Source organism: Diceros bicornis, chromosome 13 (genome assembly GCF_020826845.1).
Source record: "Diceros bicornis minor isolate mBicDic1 chromosome 13, mDicBic1.mat.cur, whole genome shotgun sequence".
NCBI lineage: Eukaryota > Metazoa > Chordata > Mammalia > Perissodactyla > Rhinocerotidae > Diceros > Diceros bicornis.
This window is the reverse complement of record NC_080752.1, coordinates 37,718,932-37,731,877: the sequence shown is the minus strand read 5'-3', so window position 1 is coordinate 37,731,877 and position 12,946 is coordinate 37,718,932. Positions and strand designations below refer to the sequence as shown.

At 60.1% G+C, this 12,946-nt stretch overlaps 1 protein-coding gene across 7 annotated transcripts; it reads left to right on the top strand.

The window, feature by feature from the left end:
• Positions 1–11,015, top strand: SH2D5 (SH2 domain containing 5). 7 transcript variants are annotated; one of them, XM_058553093.1, is made up of 10 exons: positions 1–29; positions 4,421–4,549; positions 4,906–4,989; positions 5,488–5,562; positions 6,659–6,832; positions 8,036–8,284; positions 8,446–8,620; positions 9,030–9,138; positions 9,623–9,782; positions 10,457–11,015. In XM_058553093.1, exons 2-10 carry the CDS (start codon positions 4,463–4,465, stop codon positions 10,658–10,660), a joined length of 1,317 nt encoding a protein of 438 aa, XP_058409076.1. In that variant the 5' UTR covers positions 1–29; positions 4,421–4,462; the 3' UTR covers positions 10,661–11,015. The 7 variants fall into 7 exon arrangements, with proteins under 7 accessions (XP_058409076.1, XP_058409075.1, XP_058409074.1 ...); XM_058553092.1 differs by lacking the exon at positions 1–29 and adding an exon at positions 2,735–3,845; XM_058553091.1 differs by lacking the exon at positions 1–29 and having other exon boundaries at positions 2,735–4,549; positions 6,659–6,805.
• Positions 11,016–12,946: the final 1,931 nt, after the last annotated feature.

The following is a 12,946-nucleotide window of genomic DNA, read 5'->3' as shown; positions in this document are numbered from 1 at the left end:
GCGACGCCACTCGAGACGCGGCCGGCGGGGTGAGTGAGCTCCGGGGATCCGGGCCGGGGCTGGGGCCACTGGGTCGGCGGGAGCGGGGCTGGGTCCCCAGGCTCAGAGATGAGGGAGGGTCTCGGGTGGGGAGGAGCACCTCCGTCCCCTCCCTCCATCCCACTCACCGTCCATCACCTCCACCGTCACCATCCGTCACCTCCACCGCGCCTCCAGCGTCCTGCCTCGCTCGCCCCTCTGCCCCGGGCCGGGGACTGTCACTGAAAGCCAGGCGGCTCCGCAGGAATCACAATACTAGCAGGACTAATAACCCACGCTGTGGAGCGCTGTGTACCGCCTGGGCGCGGGCCCCGTCCGAGGCTTCGGCCCCACTTCATCCTGAAAACAGCACTTTGCGCTCAGTGTCTTCTCTTCTGAGAGACCGTCCACCTGCCACACACACACACTCTCTCTCTCTCCCCCTCCCTCCCTCTCCCTCTCTCTCCCTCTCTCTCCCTCCCTCCCTCTCTCCCTCCCTCTCTCTCTCCCTCTCCCTCTCTCTCCCTCCCTCTCTCTCTCCCTCTCCCTCTCTCCCTCTCTCCCCTCCTCTCCCTGCTGTATTTTCCTCCAAATCACTTAAGCCCCCTGAAATGCTTTTGCTTTCTGGTGCGTCCCCCTAGCCCAGCCTGCGTGCTGCTCGGAGGGCTGCGACTTTGTTCTCCTCACCACCGCCCGGAAATACTCTCAGAAGGAGTAGATAGATGACCAACACCCGAGGTAGCTGCTATTATGATCCCCACTTTACAGCTGAGGAAATGGAGGCTGAGAGGTTAAGTGCCTTGGCCTGGTGACATCAGCCAATCTTGTTCGGACCCCACAATCCACGATCTTGACCCCAGGCTGCAGGGTTCAGTCTCCTCCCACCCCGCGGCCTAGGGCAGGTGGGTGTACCACCAGGGGGTGGGGTAGGGGGTCTCTTCTGTGGGGGTGAGGCAGGTGAGCAGAGTGGCTCTGGCAGCCCCAGACCATCTGGCGGAGACGGCAATCAGAGAGAGAAAGCAGCTGTTTTGCTGATCAGATCAGCCCCCAACACCTCAGGAGTTCTGGGCTGCTGGATAGGCAGGGACTCATCAAACTTCAAGGATGGACGCCCTGCTTACTTGGGGGAGGGGAGTCTGAGCAGAAGGGCACTGCCGTGGCCTAGGGAAAGAGACCTGGCTTTGCTTCCCAGCTACCCCCTTATGCTCTGTGACCGTGGGCAAGTGACTTCACCCCCCGAGCCACCCTTTGGTAAGCCCAGGCTGAGTGGTCTCCCACGATGCTGTGAAGGTGGGCCCTCCTTATGCACAACTCAGCTAGGGTGCAGTGCAGCAGAGGGCCTCTGTCCTTGACGCTCGAGGCAAGTCAACCCATCCAGTCCCCTGTCTCTAAGCAGGGCCACCTGGAAAACCTCAGAGGAGCAAGAGAAGAGCCCCAGCCCCATTCCGAATGTGTCCCCTTAGGAAGGTGCTGGCCTAGCCAGGCTCCTGTGCAAAACCTTGGAAAAACAGGTCTGGTCCAAAGAGATAAGCAGATGTTTTTGCCTGGAATGGGTCAGCAGGTCTGTTTCCAGGGTGAGAGTGAGCCTGGTGCCCTCTTGGACCCCCTGGGCAGGCCCTGACTTAAGGCCTGGGGCTGAAATGCGCTGTGCCCCTCCAGCTTGGGAGGGAGGTATAGGAAAAAGAAGAAACTTCCAGTTTCCTGGGGATGGGGGAAGGCTCAGGTGATGGTGGGTGTGGTGGGGCCCATAAGAGGGCCTGTGGCCTGGCCTCCACACCCCCACAGCCTGGACACTGGGGTGTCCCCCAGCAAGCCACAGCTCTGAATCTGGAGGGAGGAGGCTGTTGGCAGCCCTGGACACAGCTGTCCCGGCGTGTGTGAGCGAGTGTGTGTGTGTGTGTGTGATAGCTCGTGTGGCTCCCTCCCATCCTCCACTCTTGGTGTCTGAGGGGCTGTGTCAGCAGCACAGGCCGGATGTGAAATGTGTTCCCTATCTCGCCCTCCCCCCAGCCTTCCTTTAGCCTTCCTTCTTTTGTCTTCTCCTCACCCCTCTCTGTTCCCACTTTGCTTGCTGCCTTTTCATCCTCTGTTCTGTCTCTCCCTTTCGCCCCATTTGGTTCTTGGTCTTTGCCGCCTCTGTTCCCCACCGCCTGCGGGCGCAGGGCACTCTAGCCCGTGATGTGATTGTGCAGGGAAGAGGCGAGTTCACTGGAAGCCCATCTCCTTACCTGGCCCTGGGGCCATGTCACTTTTGCGCCAGTTGCACATCTGACCTGGCTTTATTTATTTATTTATTTATTAATAATTTTATTTATTTATTTTTTCCCCAAAGCCCCAGTAGATAGTTGTACGTCATAGCTGCACATCCTTCTAGTTGCTGTATGTGGGACGCGGCCTCAGCATGGCCGGAGAAGCGGTGCGTCGGTGTGCGCCCGGGATCCGAACCCGGGCCGCCAGCAGCGGAGCGCGCGCACTTAACCGCTAAGCCACGGGGCCGGCCCTGACCTGACTTTATTTAAACATAAAACAAACAATAGGTAATGGACATGATGTGAAGAATGATCGAGACCAAGGAGTAGAGGGGTGTGAGGGCCCAGAAAAGCAGGAGGGAGGAGCCAGGAAGGCGCCAAGGTGCCGTGCAGCCTTTATTTTCTGGCTCTTCCGTGCTGGCCGCTCACCAAAAGGAGTCGATTGCTGCTGGCGCCTCCACCCTGGCCTGAGCCTGGACTGAAGGTCAGGGCAGGCAGAGGTAGAGGCTGTTCCCGGGCTCTTGGTGCTGAGAGTGTCGGTTCCAAAGCACCCAGACCCTCCTTCTGCAAAGACTCCTGAAGGTGGGTAGAGCTCACCCAGGACGCACCCATTTCCTGCCCAGCGCCCTGTCTGATACCTGCCTTCTGGCAGGCAGGCCTCCTCTCCTGCCTCACCCTCCTCTGGACTGGGTGGTCTCAGGTGTGGCCTGGTACAAGGAGGGGACTGAACGTGGTCAGGTCTCGCTATCCTCCCGAGCTCCATCCTGAACAGCAGGCTTTGGGGTCCCCCCTCCCCTGTGAGACCTTATTTGTTGAGCATGGGCTCAGAGCCTGGCCGGCATCGTGCTGGGTACCTGCTCCTCCATTCAGTTCTCATCGAGTCCTCACATTATCCCAGGTTTGGGATCAGGAAATGGAGGCTCGGAGGGGTGAGGTGGCTTGCCCAAAGTCACACAGGATTTAGGCCCAGATCTCTCTGATCCCAAGGGCAGTGATTATAAGTAGCCCGGGGAGACAGAGCCAGCCAGGATGGTGGACAGAGGTGGGGGTCTAAGTTGGCCCCAGGCAAGACTGAGGGAGCTGAGTCCTTGGGGACCTAGGCAGAGGCATTCAGCCGTTCCTTTTTGTGATGCATTTATTCCACATTCATTGAGCACCAGCTGTGGTCCTGAGCTCCAATGGGGAGAAAGCGCTCCCCTGCCCTTGAGGACAGTCTATAAGGGAGGTTTTCTCCTCTCCTCAGTAGTGGGTCTGGGAGAGGGGCCCCAGAAAAGACCAGAACCTGGGCTGGGCTAGGGGACAGGACTGCTCAGCCCCCCAGGGCAATTGTCCACCTTCCCTTCCTCCTGACTCAGCATCAGTGCACTGTCTGGTTGGAGCTGGGGCTTCGGGCAGGGGCTGGAGTCAGGCGGGGCCTGTGAAGCAGTCCTGGCCATCCGGTTCAGGGGTCACCCCCGTAGACTACAGAGCTCCTGCCCTGGAACCTGCTGTGGCTCCCCACTGCCCACAGGGCAGAACCTAAATTCCCTAGTGTGACATTTAAGGCTGATCCCAGCCCGGCTCCAGCCTGCTGCCCTGGTAAGTTCTACCTAAGGGCCCCAGCTGTTTTCACTCCTCTGTGCCTTTGCAGGCTGTTCTTGTTGCTGTCACACCCTTCCTCTTGGGTGGTGCCTTCCCAGACTGCTGCCCGCCCCCCTCCCAGCGCTTTGCACAGGCTGGTTACCTGTCTGTACCCTCTACTTCCACCCCAGGGCAGGCCCAGCAAGAGCACAGAGTGGGACTGCCACCCCACTTCCTTCAGCCCTCTCCCCACACCTCAGTCCTCACTGAGGCCTTCCTGGCTGCAGTCACCCCCGACCTGCATTTTGCATCCTCTTCTCTGCTTTATCATCCTCTAGCATATTCCATATTTTATCATTTAGTGTAATGATGTCTTTCTCCCCCACGAGAATGTTGGCTCCATGAGGGTAGGCAGGGAGTTTGTCATTTTGTTCAGAGTTCTGTGTCCCCTGTGTCCCCAATGCCCTGGACATTGCCTGGCACACAGCAAGCGCTCAGTAAGGATTTGTCAGATGAAGGGGCTCATGGGCCTCTGATGGGGAGCACTGTGGCTCCGCTGCCTGGGAACCCACTTCTCCCCCTACCCTTTGCAGCCTTCTCTCCTGTGGAGCTTGAAGCCGGACACCCTGGGGGCCATGCAGAAGGCTGGGGCAGGGGGTCGGAGGGCCTCCGACTGTGGCCCTGGCCCCCACCGGCCCAGGTGCATCACCAAGTTCGCCCAGGTGTGTGGGGCCGCCCTGTGGGGTGTGCTCTGGTGGCCTGTGACAGTGGCAGGCCCCAGGGGTGGGGAGGAGCTGTGGGTCAAGGACCTAGTTCCATGTCTTCCCTCCCTGACCTAGGCTCTGGAATGTGTGTGTGCGCACAGCTGAGGAGATGGGGCCTCAGAGGGGCTGAGGGGCTTGACCAAGGTCACCTGCTGGGAAAGTAGCAGAGCCTGGACTCCGAGTCCAGTGCTCTGTCACTGTCTACACTTATCTAACAGCAGATTGTTTGTTTGGGGGGGAATTTGGGGAGGACGGGGATCAGGAGCCATGGGCCTGAGTCCCCTGCCACCCTCTGACCCCCACCCACCCCTAAGCAGTATGTGGGCTCCTTCCCAGTGGACGACCTGGACACCCAGGAGAGCGTGTGGCTGGTGCAACAACAGCTGTGGGCACTGAAGGTAGGGGGCTGGGGAGCTGGGGGGGCACTTCCCTGGTGGGGAGCACAGCCGTGGAGTGTCAGGCTGGGAATGGCCCCTGAGACTGTCTGATCCGCCCCACCCCCCAATCCTAGTGATGGAGCAAGTGAGGCCCAGGGAGGGGCAGGACCAAAGCCATTCTGAGAGGTGGGCCCAGTCAGGGCCACACCCAGGTTCCTGGAGCCATGTCCCTTATGCTCAGGGACCCCCTTCCCTTGGGCACTTGTGACCTGTGCCCCACAAGTAGAAGGCACAGGTGGGAGATGTGGGGGATGGTCATAACATGGCCAGCTATGGCTCTGGCTGAGGGGTGGTCTGCCATCCACACTTCCCCGGCTCCTGGCTGGTCCACTGTCCAGGGCTCGGTCCCCTGGCAGGTGGGTTGGAATTGGCTGACCAGCCTGTGGTGACTGGCACTGAGGCTGGGCTGGGAAGGCCTGGGAGGTAATGCCTGCGCCCCACCAACTGTCTCCCACCCAGGACTGTCCCCGACGCCGGGCCGTCATCCTGAAATTCAGCCTTCAGGGCCTCAAGATCTACAGCGGGGAGGGTGAGGTAGGAGCCCATGTGGGTGCAGGTGAGGACTGGACAGGACAGGTGTCCTACCCCCTCAGGATGCCCTGGCCTCCACCCAGACCCTGCGCTGCCCCTTGAGCCACCCCGGCTTCCCAGCCTGCTCTGGGCCTTTGGGCATTCTCTCTCCACAGGCCTCCCCCCAGGGCACGCTCAGCTCAGGCAATAGTTTCTCCTCCATTTCATGCCCCCCACACACTGCCCTCCAAAATCTCCTTCTGGGGGCCACCTCCTGGCCTGAGCATCAGGACCATCCAGCCCCGTGAGTTTTTGCAGGTCCTGGGCCTCTTTGTAGGCCTGCCCAGCGTTGGCCAGAGGGCTGAGGCCAGCCTCTCAGCACTGTGGAATGGGGGCCAGACTCAGACTGGAGGCCGGTTGGGAGCCCTGCTTGGACACCCGTCCTCCTCCTCCAGGGGCATGCCGACGTTTGTTGACACTAACTACGTGCTGGACTGTGCACCCCACAACTCCAGGTGTCACTCACCCACGACGCCAGTGCAAATGGTGTCTCAGAGCTATTCTGGGGTCAGGTCCCCTGCCACTTGCATGAGGTCTCACTGATCCGCACCAACAGCCCTATCAGAGGGGTTCTGTCCCCACTTGACACTTCTCACAACAAGGGCTCAGAGGGCTGTATTCACCTGCCCAAGTCAGAGAGAGTGAGTGGCAGAGCCAGGATTCGAACCCCTGTCATCTGACTCCGGAGACCAGGCGTGCAGCCCCGGGGCCTGCCGCCACTGCCTTTCCCTGTGCCCTGCAGGCCGTGAATGCTCTGCCCCTCAGTGCCATAACGTGGGTGTGAGGATCCCAGCCGGCAGGACCAAGGGATCCTAGCCCAGTGGCTGCGTGGAGGATGAGGGTTCTGATCTGAAGCAGGGTTTGGGCCGGCCTGGAAGGAGGGAAGAGTAGTTCTTCACCCCAGGAGCTGGGTGGGCCCCAAGCGGGTAGGCGGGCTGGAGAGCAGGCCCAGGAGGCCTCCGGCAGGCGTGTGGGGCCCGCAGAGCTGGCAGGCACTGGGCCGGCAGCTGCGGGCCAGGTGGCGGTCTGATGGAGGCCATCATGACCTCCGCCTCCCCAGGTGCTCCTGATGGCTCACGCCCTGAGGCGCGTCCTCTATTCCACCTGGTGCCCAGCTGACTGCCAGTTTGCCTTCATGGCCCGAAACCCGCGGAGCCCAGCCAGCAAGCTCTTCTGCCACCTCTTTGTGGGCAGCCAGCCTGGAGAGGTATCGGGGACGACTGTGGAGACTCGGGTGAGGGGTGTGCTGTGCATCAGCATGGGTTCCAGGGACCGAGGCCTTGGAGGGCTTAGCCAGGCTGGCCGAGCCCCCTTCAGGCATGCACCCCTCACCACACTGGCTCCTTCTGTGGCTCTGCCCACTGAGGACTCCACCAAAGCCAGTCAGTGGCCTCAGCATTCCCCAGGACCTGGACTTAGGGACCAGGCCATGCATTTAGAAATTGGAGGGTCACACTGCCAGGTCTCTGCTCATACTGTTCTGTCTGCCGAGAATTCCCTTCCCTTTCTCATCCTGACAGGTTCCAACTTGCCCTTCAAGGCTCAGCCTGTGTGTCTGTGAAGCCCACCTTGAGTCCCTTAGACCGCCCCTCCCCCTGGGGTCCTGTGACATGAACCACGCTCTGTCATTGGTCTGTCCCTAATTACAGTCACTGGAGTTCTTTGAGAGCAGAGACTGGGTCCAGGTCTTGAACCATTCTGGTGTTTGGTCCTGTTGGGCGAGTGGGTGGGCGGGTAGATCCCAGAAGTCAAAGCCAGGATGACCGCCATGAACAACAGAGCCTTGGCAGCCAATCGTTTGGCAGGCAGAGGCTGGGTTTGGTTCCGTCCAGCAAGCATTTGCCGTCACCCCTGTATGTTGAGCCCTGTGCTGGCTGCTGGAGTGGCAGGTGGCTCAGACATGGCCCTGGAGCTCACAGTTCCAGCGTGTTGGGGCTGGATGATGTGTGTGGCGGGTAGAATGTGCTGGGCCTCTGCTGGGGATTTTCTGTGCTCCATTTCATTGAAGGAGAATAAGGAGGTGAGGAGGAGGAAACTGAGGCACAGATGCGCCAGGCTTTACCCAGGGTCACACAGCAGCTCTTAAGTGACAGAGCCAGGATTGGATCCCAGGTTCTGTGACTCCAGGGCCTGGGCTCTTAGCCACTCCTCTAAGAGGGCACTGACACAGTGTGCAGGGTGGGGGTAGGAGAGCATTTAGCCTGTGGATTCCCAGCTCCAAGCATGATGCCTGGAATAAAGTAGATGCTCAGTATTTGTTAAATGGATAAAGGAAGCTGGTAGGGGAGGCTGTATGGTGGTGAGGTTTTAAGGGACAAGTAGGAGGAAGAGTATCCCAAGCCAAGGGGCTGCATGCACCAATGGTGAGTGGGTTGATGCCTATGGAGTTCCCCAGGAAAATTCCCCCAACTGAGTCCACCTCCCTCGTCCTCCCCAGGTCCAGATCTTGCACCTGCTGCTCTGCCGCTCCTTCCAGCTCGCTTACCTCTTGCAGCACCCCGAGGAGCGAGCACAGCCTGAGCCCTGCCTGGGGCCTGCAAGGGACGTGCTCCTGAAGCCACTGTCCAGCCCTGGGGGTCCCCCTGGCCTTGTACGGGAACCCTTTGGCCGTGATCAGCTCTCACAGAACGTTCATGCACTGGTCTCCTTCCGGCGGCTGCCAGCGGAGGGGCCTGTGGGCAGTGGGGTACGCAGCAGCCCAGCCAGGGAGTGAGCAGTGGACAAGGGAACGGGGCAAGGGTTTGGGGGCCATGGGGGGGTGCTGGATTTCAGGGGAGAGGGCTTTGCCTGACCTGCCATGGCTGGGCCTGAGTCTGCCTACCCTGTGGGCCCCTCATGGTGTCCTAGAAGGAGCTGCCAGAGTCGGAAAGCCGTGGAGTTGCCCGCCATGCCCGCCTGGGGAATCCCTACTGCTCGCCCACGCTGGTGCGCAAGAAGGCCATTCGCAGCAAGGTGATCCGCTCCGGGGCCTACCGTGGCTGCACCTATGAGACCCAGCTGCAGCTGTCGGCGCGGGAGGCCTGTGAGTTGCAGGACACCCCTGCCCTATGCGTACCTGGTCGCATGTCTGTCTGCACCTGTGTGAGTCAGAGAGGGTGGCCTGAGCGTCCATTTCTGCACAGCTGTGGCTGTGCCGCCTAGCAGATGCCTGTGCGTGGATGTACATCGTGTCCATGTGAGTGAGTGCATCCGGGTCTGCGTGCCGGGGGCTTGCACAGGTGATTGTATAGCTGTGGATGTGCTTTAACTGGGGAGTGGGTGTGAGTGGGGTGTGCTGATGTGTCTTTTGAGGGGCTGGATGTGTGCCTACTGGGCTAGGGAGGAGGCTTGGTGAGGAGCGAAGCATGAGCGATGGGGCCTGTGGGGGTGGGGTGGACCAGGCATGGGAGGGGCTAGCCTCTCTCCCTCTGAGCCCTGGGTGGTCTCCATAGTTCCCGCTGCATGGGAGGCGTGGCCTCGGGGTCCTGGTGGCCCCTCCTGCCTGGTGGAGAGCGAAGGCAGCCTGACAGAGAACATCTGGGCCTTTGCTGGCATCTCCAGGTAGGAGTGGCCTGGCCCTGCTGGTGCCCAGTTGTTTGGGGTGGACAGAGAAATAGGCTGTGGGCTGCCCCAGGGCCCTGACATGGGCACATTCCTGTGCAAGGGCAGAGCGCTCCTGACCTCGGTGACCCCAGGGACTTCACCACCCTGAGCCTCAATTTTCTTAAATGTAAAGTGGGATAATAAATGGACGTCCTTGCAGGGCTGTAGAGAGGGTCAATGAGTAATTCAGGTAAAGCCCTCAGCACCTGGCCTGTCAGCTCTTTCAAACTCTCCTGATTGGGTCTTGAAATTGTCGACAATTAAGGACCCTTTTAGAAATCTTTTAGAAAGGAAGTCTAAAAGCTTTCCTCGTTGAGGGCCTCCTCCGGGACGGGCGCTGGGTTTCCCCTGCCGTGGGCTGTCATGCCATTGCCCAGGGGAGCCCCCGAGCCTGGGTCCAGCCTAGGGGTCCTGCCTCCACGCTCTCCCCTCCGCCTCCCAGGCCCAGTGCCCTCGCCCTGCTGCGGAGAGACGTGCTGGGGGCCTTCCTGCTGTGGCCGGAGCCGGGCGCCAGCGGCCAGTGGTGCCTGTCGGTGCGCACGCAGTGCGGCGTGGTGCCCCACCAGGTCTTCCGGAACCCCCTGGGCCGCTACTGCGTGGAGGTGAGGGCGCCGGCAGCCTGCCCCGCCCCTGGCCTCCATTCGCCCCTGTCTAACTGTTGAGGTCCTGAGCCCGCCTCGCCCCCACCGCGGTCCTCCGTTGGCTCTCTGCCCCCTTCATTTAACGCTCCATCCAGCTCTCGTCGTTGGCCCTGCGGGCCTCGCCCCCCCCCCCGGCCCGCTGGCCCCACCTCTCCCTACTGGCTCCCTAGGGCCCCGCCCTGGAGGGGGCTCTCGGAGGCTAGTCGAGTCTTGGGCTGGGGTCGTGCCTCGCATTTCTGTAGCAATTCCGGCTGTTAAAAGTCTTCGTGTCCCTGCACCCTAACGCCTCCTTTAGCAGGGGAGGGAGCTGACTCAGAGAGAGTGGGGTTTGCCCAAGCTCCTACAGCCTCCGAGTCTCCAGGTCTGGAGTCTTGGCCTGAGCACAGGTTCCCAGGGACTGGGGTGGGCGCGCAGGGCGTCCTCAACGTGCACCCTTACTTCCGTGCCGAGTGCGGCGGTCCTGTCCCGGCTGGGAGGAAATGGTGTCCGGCTCTGCTGTGAGCCGGGCAGTGACCTCTCTCAGCTCAAATTCCCTCCTCCCTGAGGTGGGGCAGGATCCCGTGGGCGGGGGTGTTGGTGCCCGGCGGGAACCGTGGGGAAGGGGGAGCTGGAACTGAAGCCCCTTCCTCCCCCAGCACCTGCCGGCGGAGTTCCCCAGCCTGGAGGCCCTGGTGGAGCACCACGCAGGGACGGAGCGCAGCCTCTTCTGCTCCCTCGACGTGGGCCGCCTGAACCCCGGCTATGAGGAGCAGGACTGCGGGCCCGAGGGCAGGCCTCCCCGGACACTCCGGCCCCTGGGCCATGCCAAGTCGGAGGCAGAACTGCAGGGCCTGGGCTAGGAGGCCAGGCCTGACGTGAACAGGCCTGCCTCACCCTGGCTACTGGGCCTCAGCAGGCCGCTCTGCCGTCCTTCCACCCTACTGGTCGCCAGTTCCATCCAGTCACTCTGCCCCTTGGACCAGTCTTCCATCACTTCACTGCCTGTGGGGGGAGCCCTGAGAATGGGGATGCCAATGGCTTCTCACAGGGCGTGTGGCCCGTCGAGGTTGCAGGAGGGGCAGCCAGAGCTCCAGGCTTCTCGGAACCTGCCAGCTGAGTCCGGATGCCTGTCGTCTCTGGGCTTCACTTTACTCCTAGGAGGGGAGCTTTCTGATGTGGGCTGGAAGGTGTGCTCACGATGGAGGTGTAGCCGAGGCCAGGGCGTCTCCAGACATGAGGGAGAGGTATTTGGGGAGCCGGGAGTGAGAGCTCACTTTGGGCAGAGGCCTGGGGCGAGCCACCTCTCCCAGAGAACCAAAGATGACCTGGGGGAGCTTGTGGGCTACATCCAGGCAGGCAGGCAGGCAGAGCCTGGCCTGTGTCTCATGTCATGTGAGGTTGAAGGAGTTTTCCTTTGAGTTCGGAGGAACGGGGGTTCAGAGGATGCAGAAAGTGCAGGATCGACGAAGAGCCATGTCACCCAAAGCCCACGTGCAGGTGGACATCTGTGTGCAGTTGGGACGTGGACCAGCAGGCAGGGCAAAGAATCTCAGCGTATTGCTTAGGAAGGCTGGTTTGTCTCCACTCAGAACCACAGGGTTGTGATTCCTGCTTACTGGGGAGGGATGTCCGGTCTCAGCCCCTCCCCAGAACCACCAGGACGGACACACACACACACGCACGCACGCACACACACACACGCGCTCATTTCCTTTGGCCGTTTGACTGGGAGGGGCCAGCAGTGAGCCCAGACTTAGAGGGGTGACCAGGGCCCTGTCCACTCATCCTGTAGGGCAGTCTGGGTTTGGTGGCTGCCTGGGAAGCCCCCCGATACTGGCGTTTCCCTTAATGTGGCACTACCCATGGCTGTCAGGGGCCGCTTCACTAGGCTGGCCCCATTGGGGATGGAGTCAGAGCAGAACCATCCAAATGTAGAACTGACTGGGGCCCTGCCAGAGGGGGCTTCACCTCAGTGGGCAGTGGGGGGGTCCTGGGGGTCCGGGGAAACGATTCTAGTCTAAGGCAGTGGCCCTGCAGTGACTGAGAGATCCAGGTATCCCCTTTATAGGTAAACTTGACAGACAGACGTGAATCTACCGAATAGAGTTAGGGAGCAAGTTCATTTTAGACGAACTTCTGTTCCTGAGGCAGAGACCTAGTCACGAGTCTGGAGGCTGCCTTCTCCCCCATCTGGGAGTGGGACGTGACTGTTCAGTGCCTTGAAGGTAACAGACTTCTGACTTCTGGAAGGAAGAGGGCACCCTCAACAAGAGAAAAAGAAGAGCGGAGACTCCGAAGGTGTAGTCCCCCGCCGAGGAAGTGGTCTTGGCTAGGGACCTTGTCACTCTTGTCACAAAGGATAGGAGGAAGCTGCCCTTCGGGGGCTCTTTCCACTGGAACCACAGCACTGATTTTACACTGAATGTGAGTGGGAACCCCCGACTCATTTTCTGGCCATTTCTGCCAGAACCCATCTCCTCCTGGGGTGAAGACCTGGTCCGTGGTGGGAGGCCCCAGCCCCACATTTCCCGGGCAAGGAGAGGGGTTTGGTGATGTGGTGCCAGGATCACAGCCCTGGAGATGCACGTTTAAGAAGACTGGGTACCTGGCCCAGGCTCAGGCCAAAGCTTACCTCTATGAGGATGTGTTTTGTTCTGCAAATTATCCATCTAGACAGGAAGTTGGGAATGTTCCCAAAGCACTTTAACATTCCTTCACACAGCATTTATTGATCACGTGGTACAAATAGGGCAAGGTTTTTGACCCCTGTGTGCAGATGCCTCAGTGTCTTAATTATAGATCACAGTTTCCTCTTTGTTCCAACCAGCACCACCTGAGGAGCCCAGCTCTCCTTGCTGTGTGTACTTGAAACAAATAAAATGTATGTCTTCGGAGTGTCTGGTATAGACTTTACCTTTGAAAGGGGAGGTCCTGGTCTGGTTGGCCTGCCTTGTTTTTGTTTGCCAAACATACCTGGTGCCAAATGGTGAGCCGGACAGAGGTCCCGTCCTCAAGGGCTCAGGATGTCCTGAAGGAATCGGATAGGTAGATTTATTCGGATCATGTCCCTCCTGCTGAAAACCTTCAGTGGGTATTTCCAACTGGAAATTCACAACTCAAGTCCTTGTGTTCTGGCAACTCAGGCT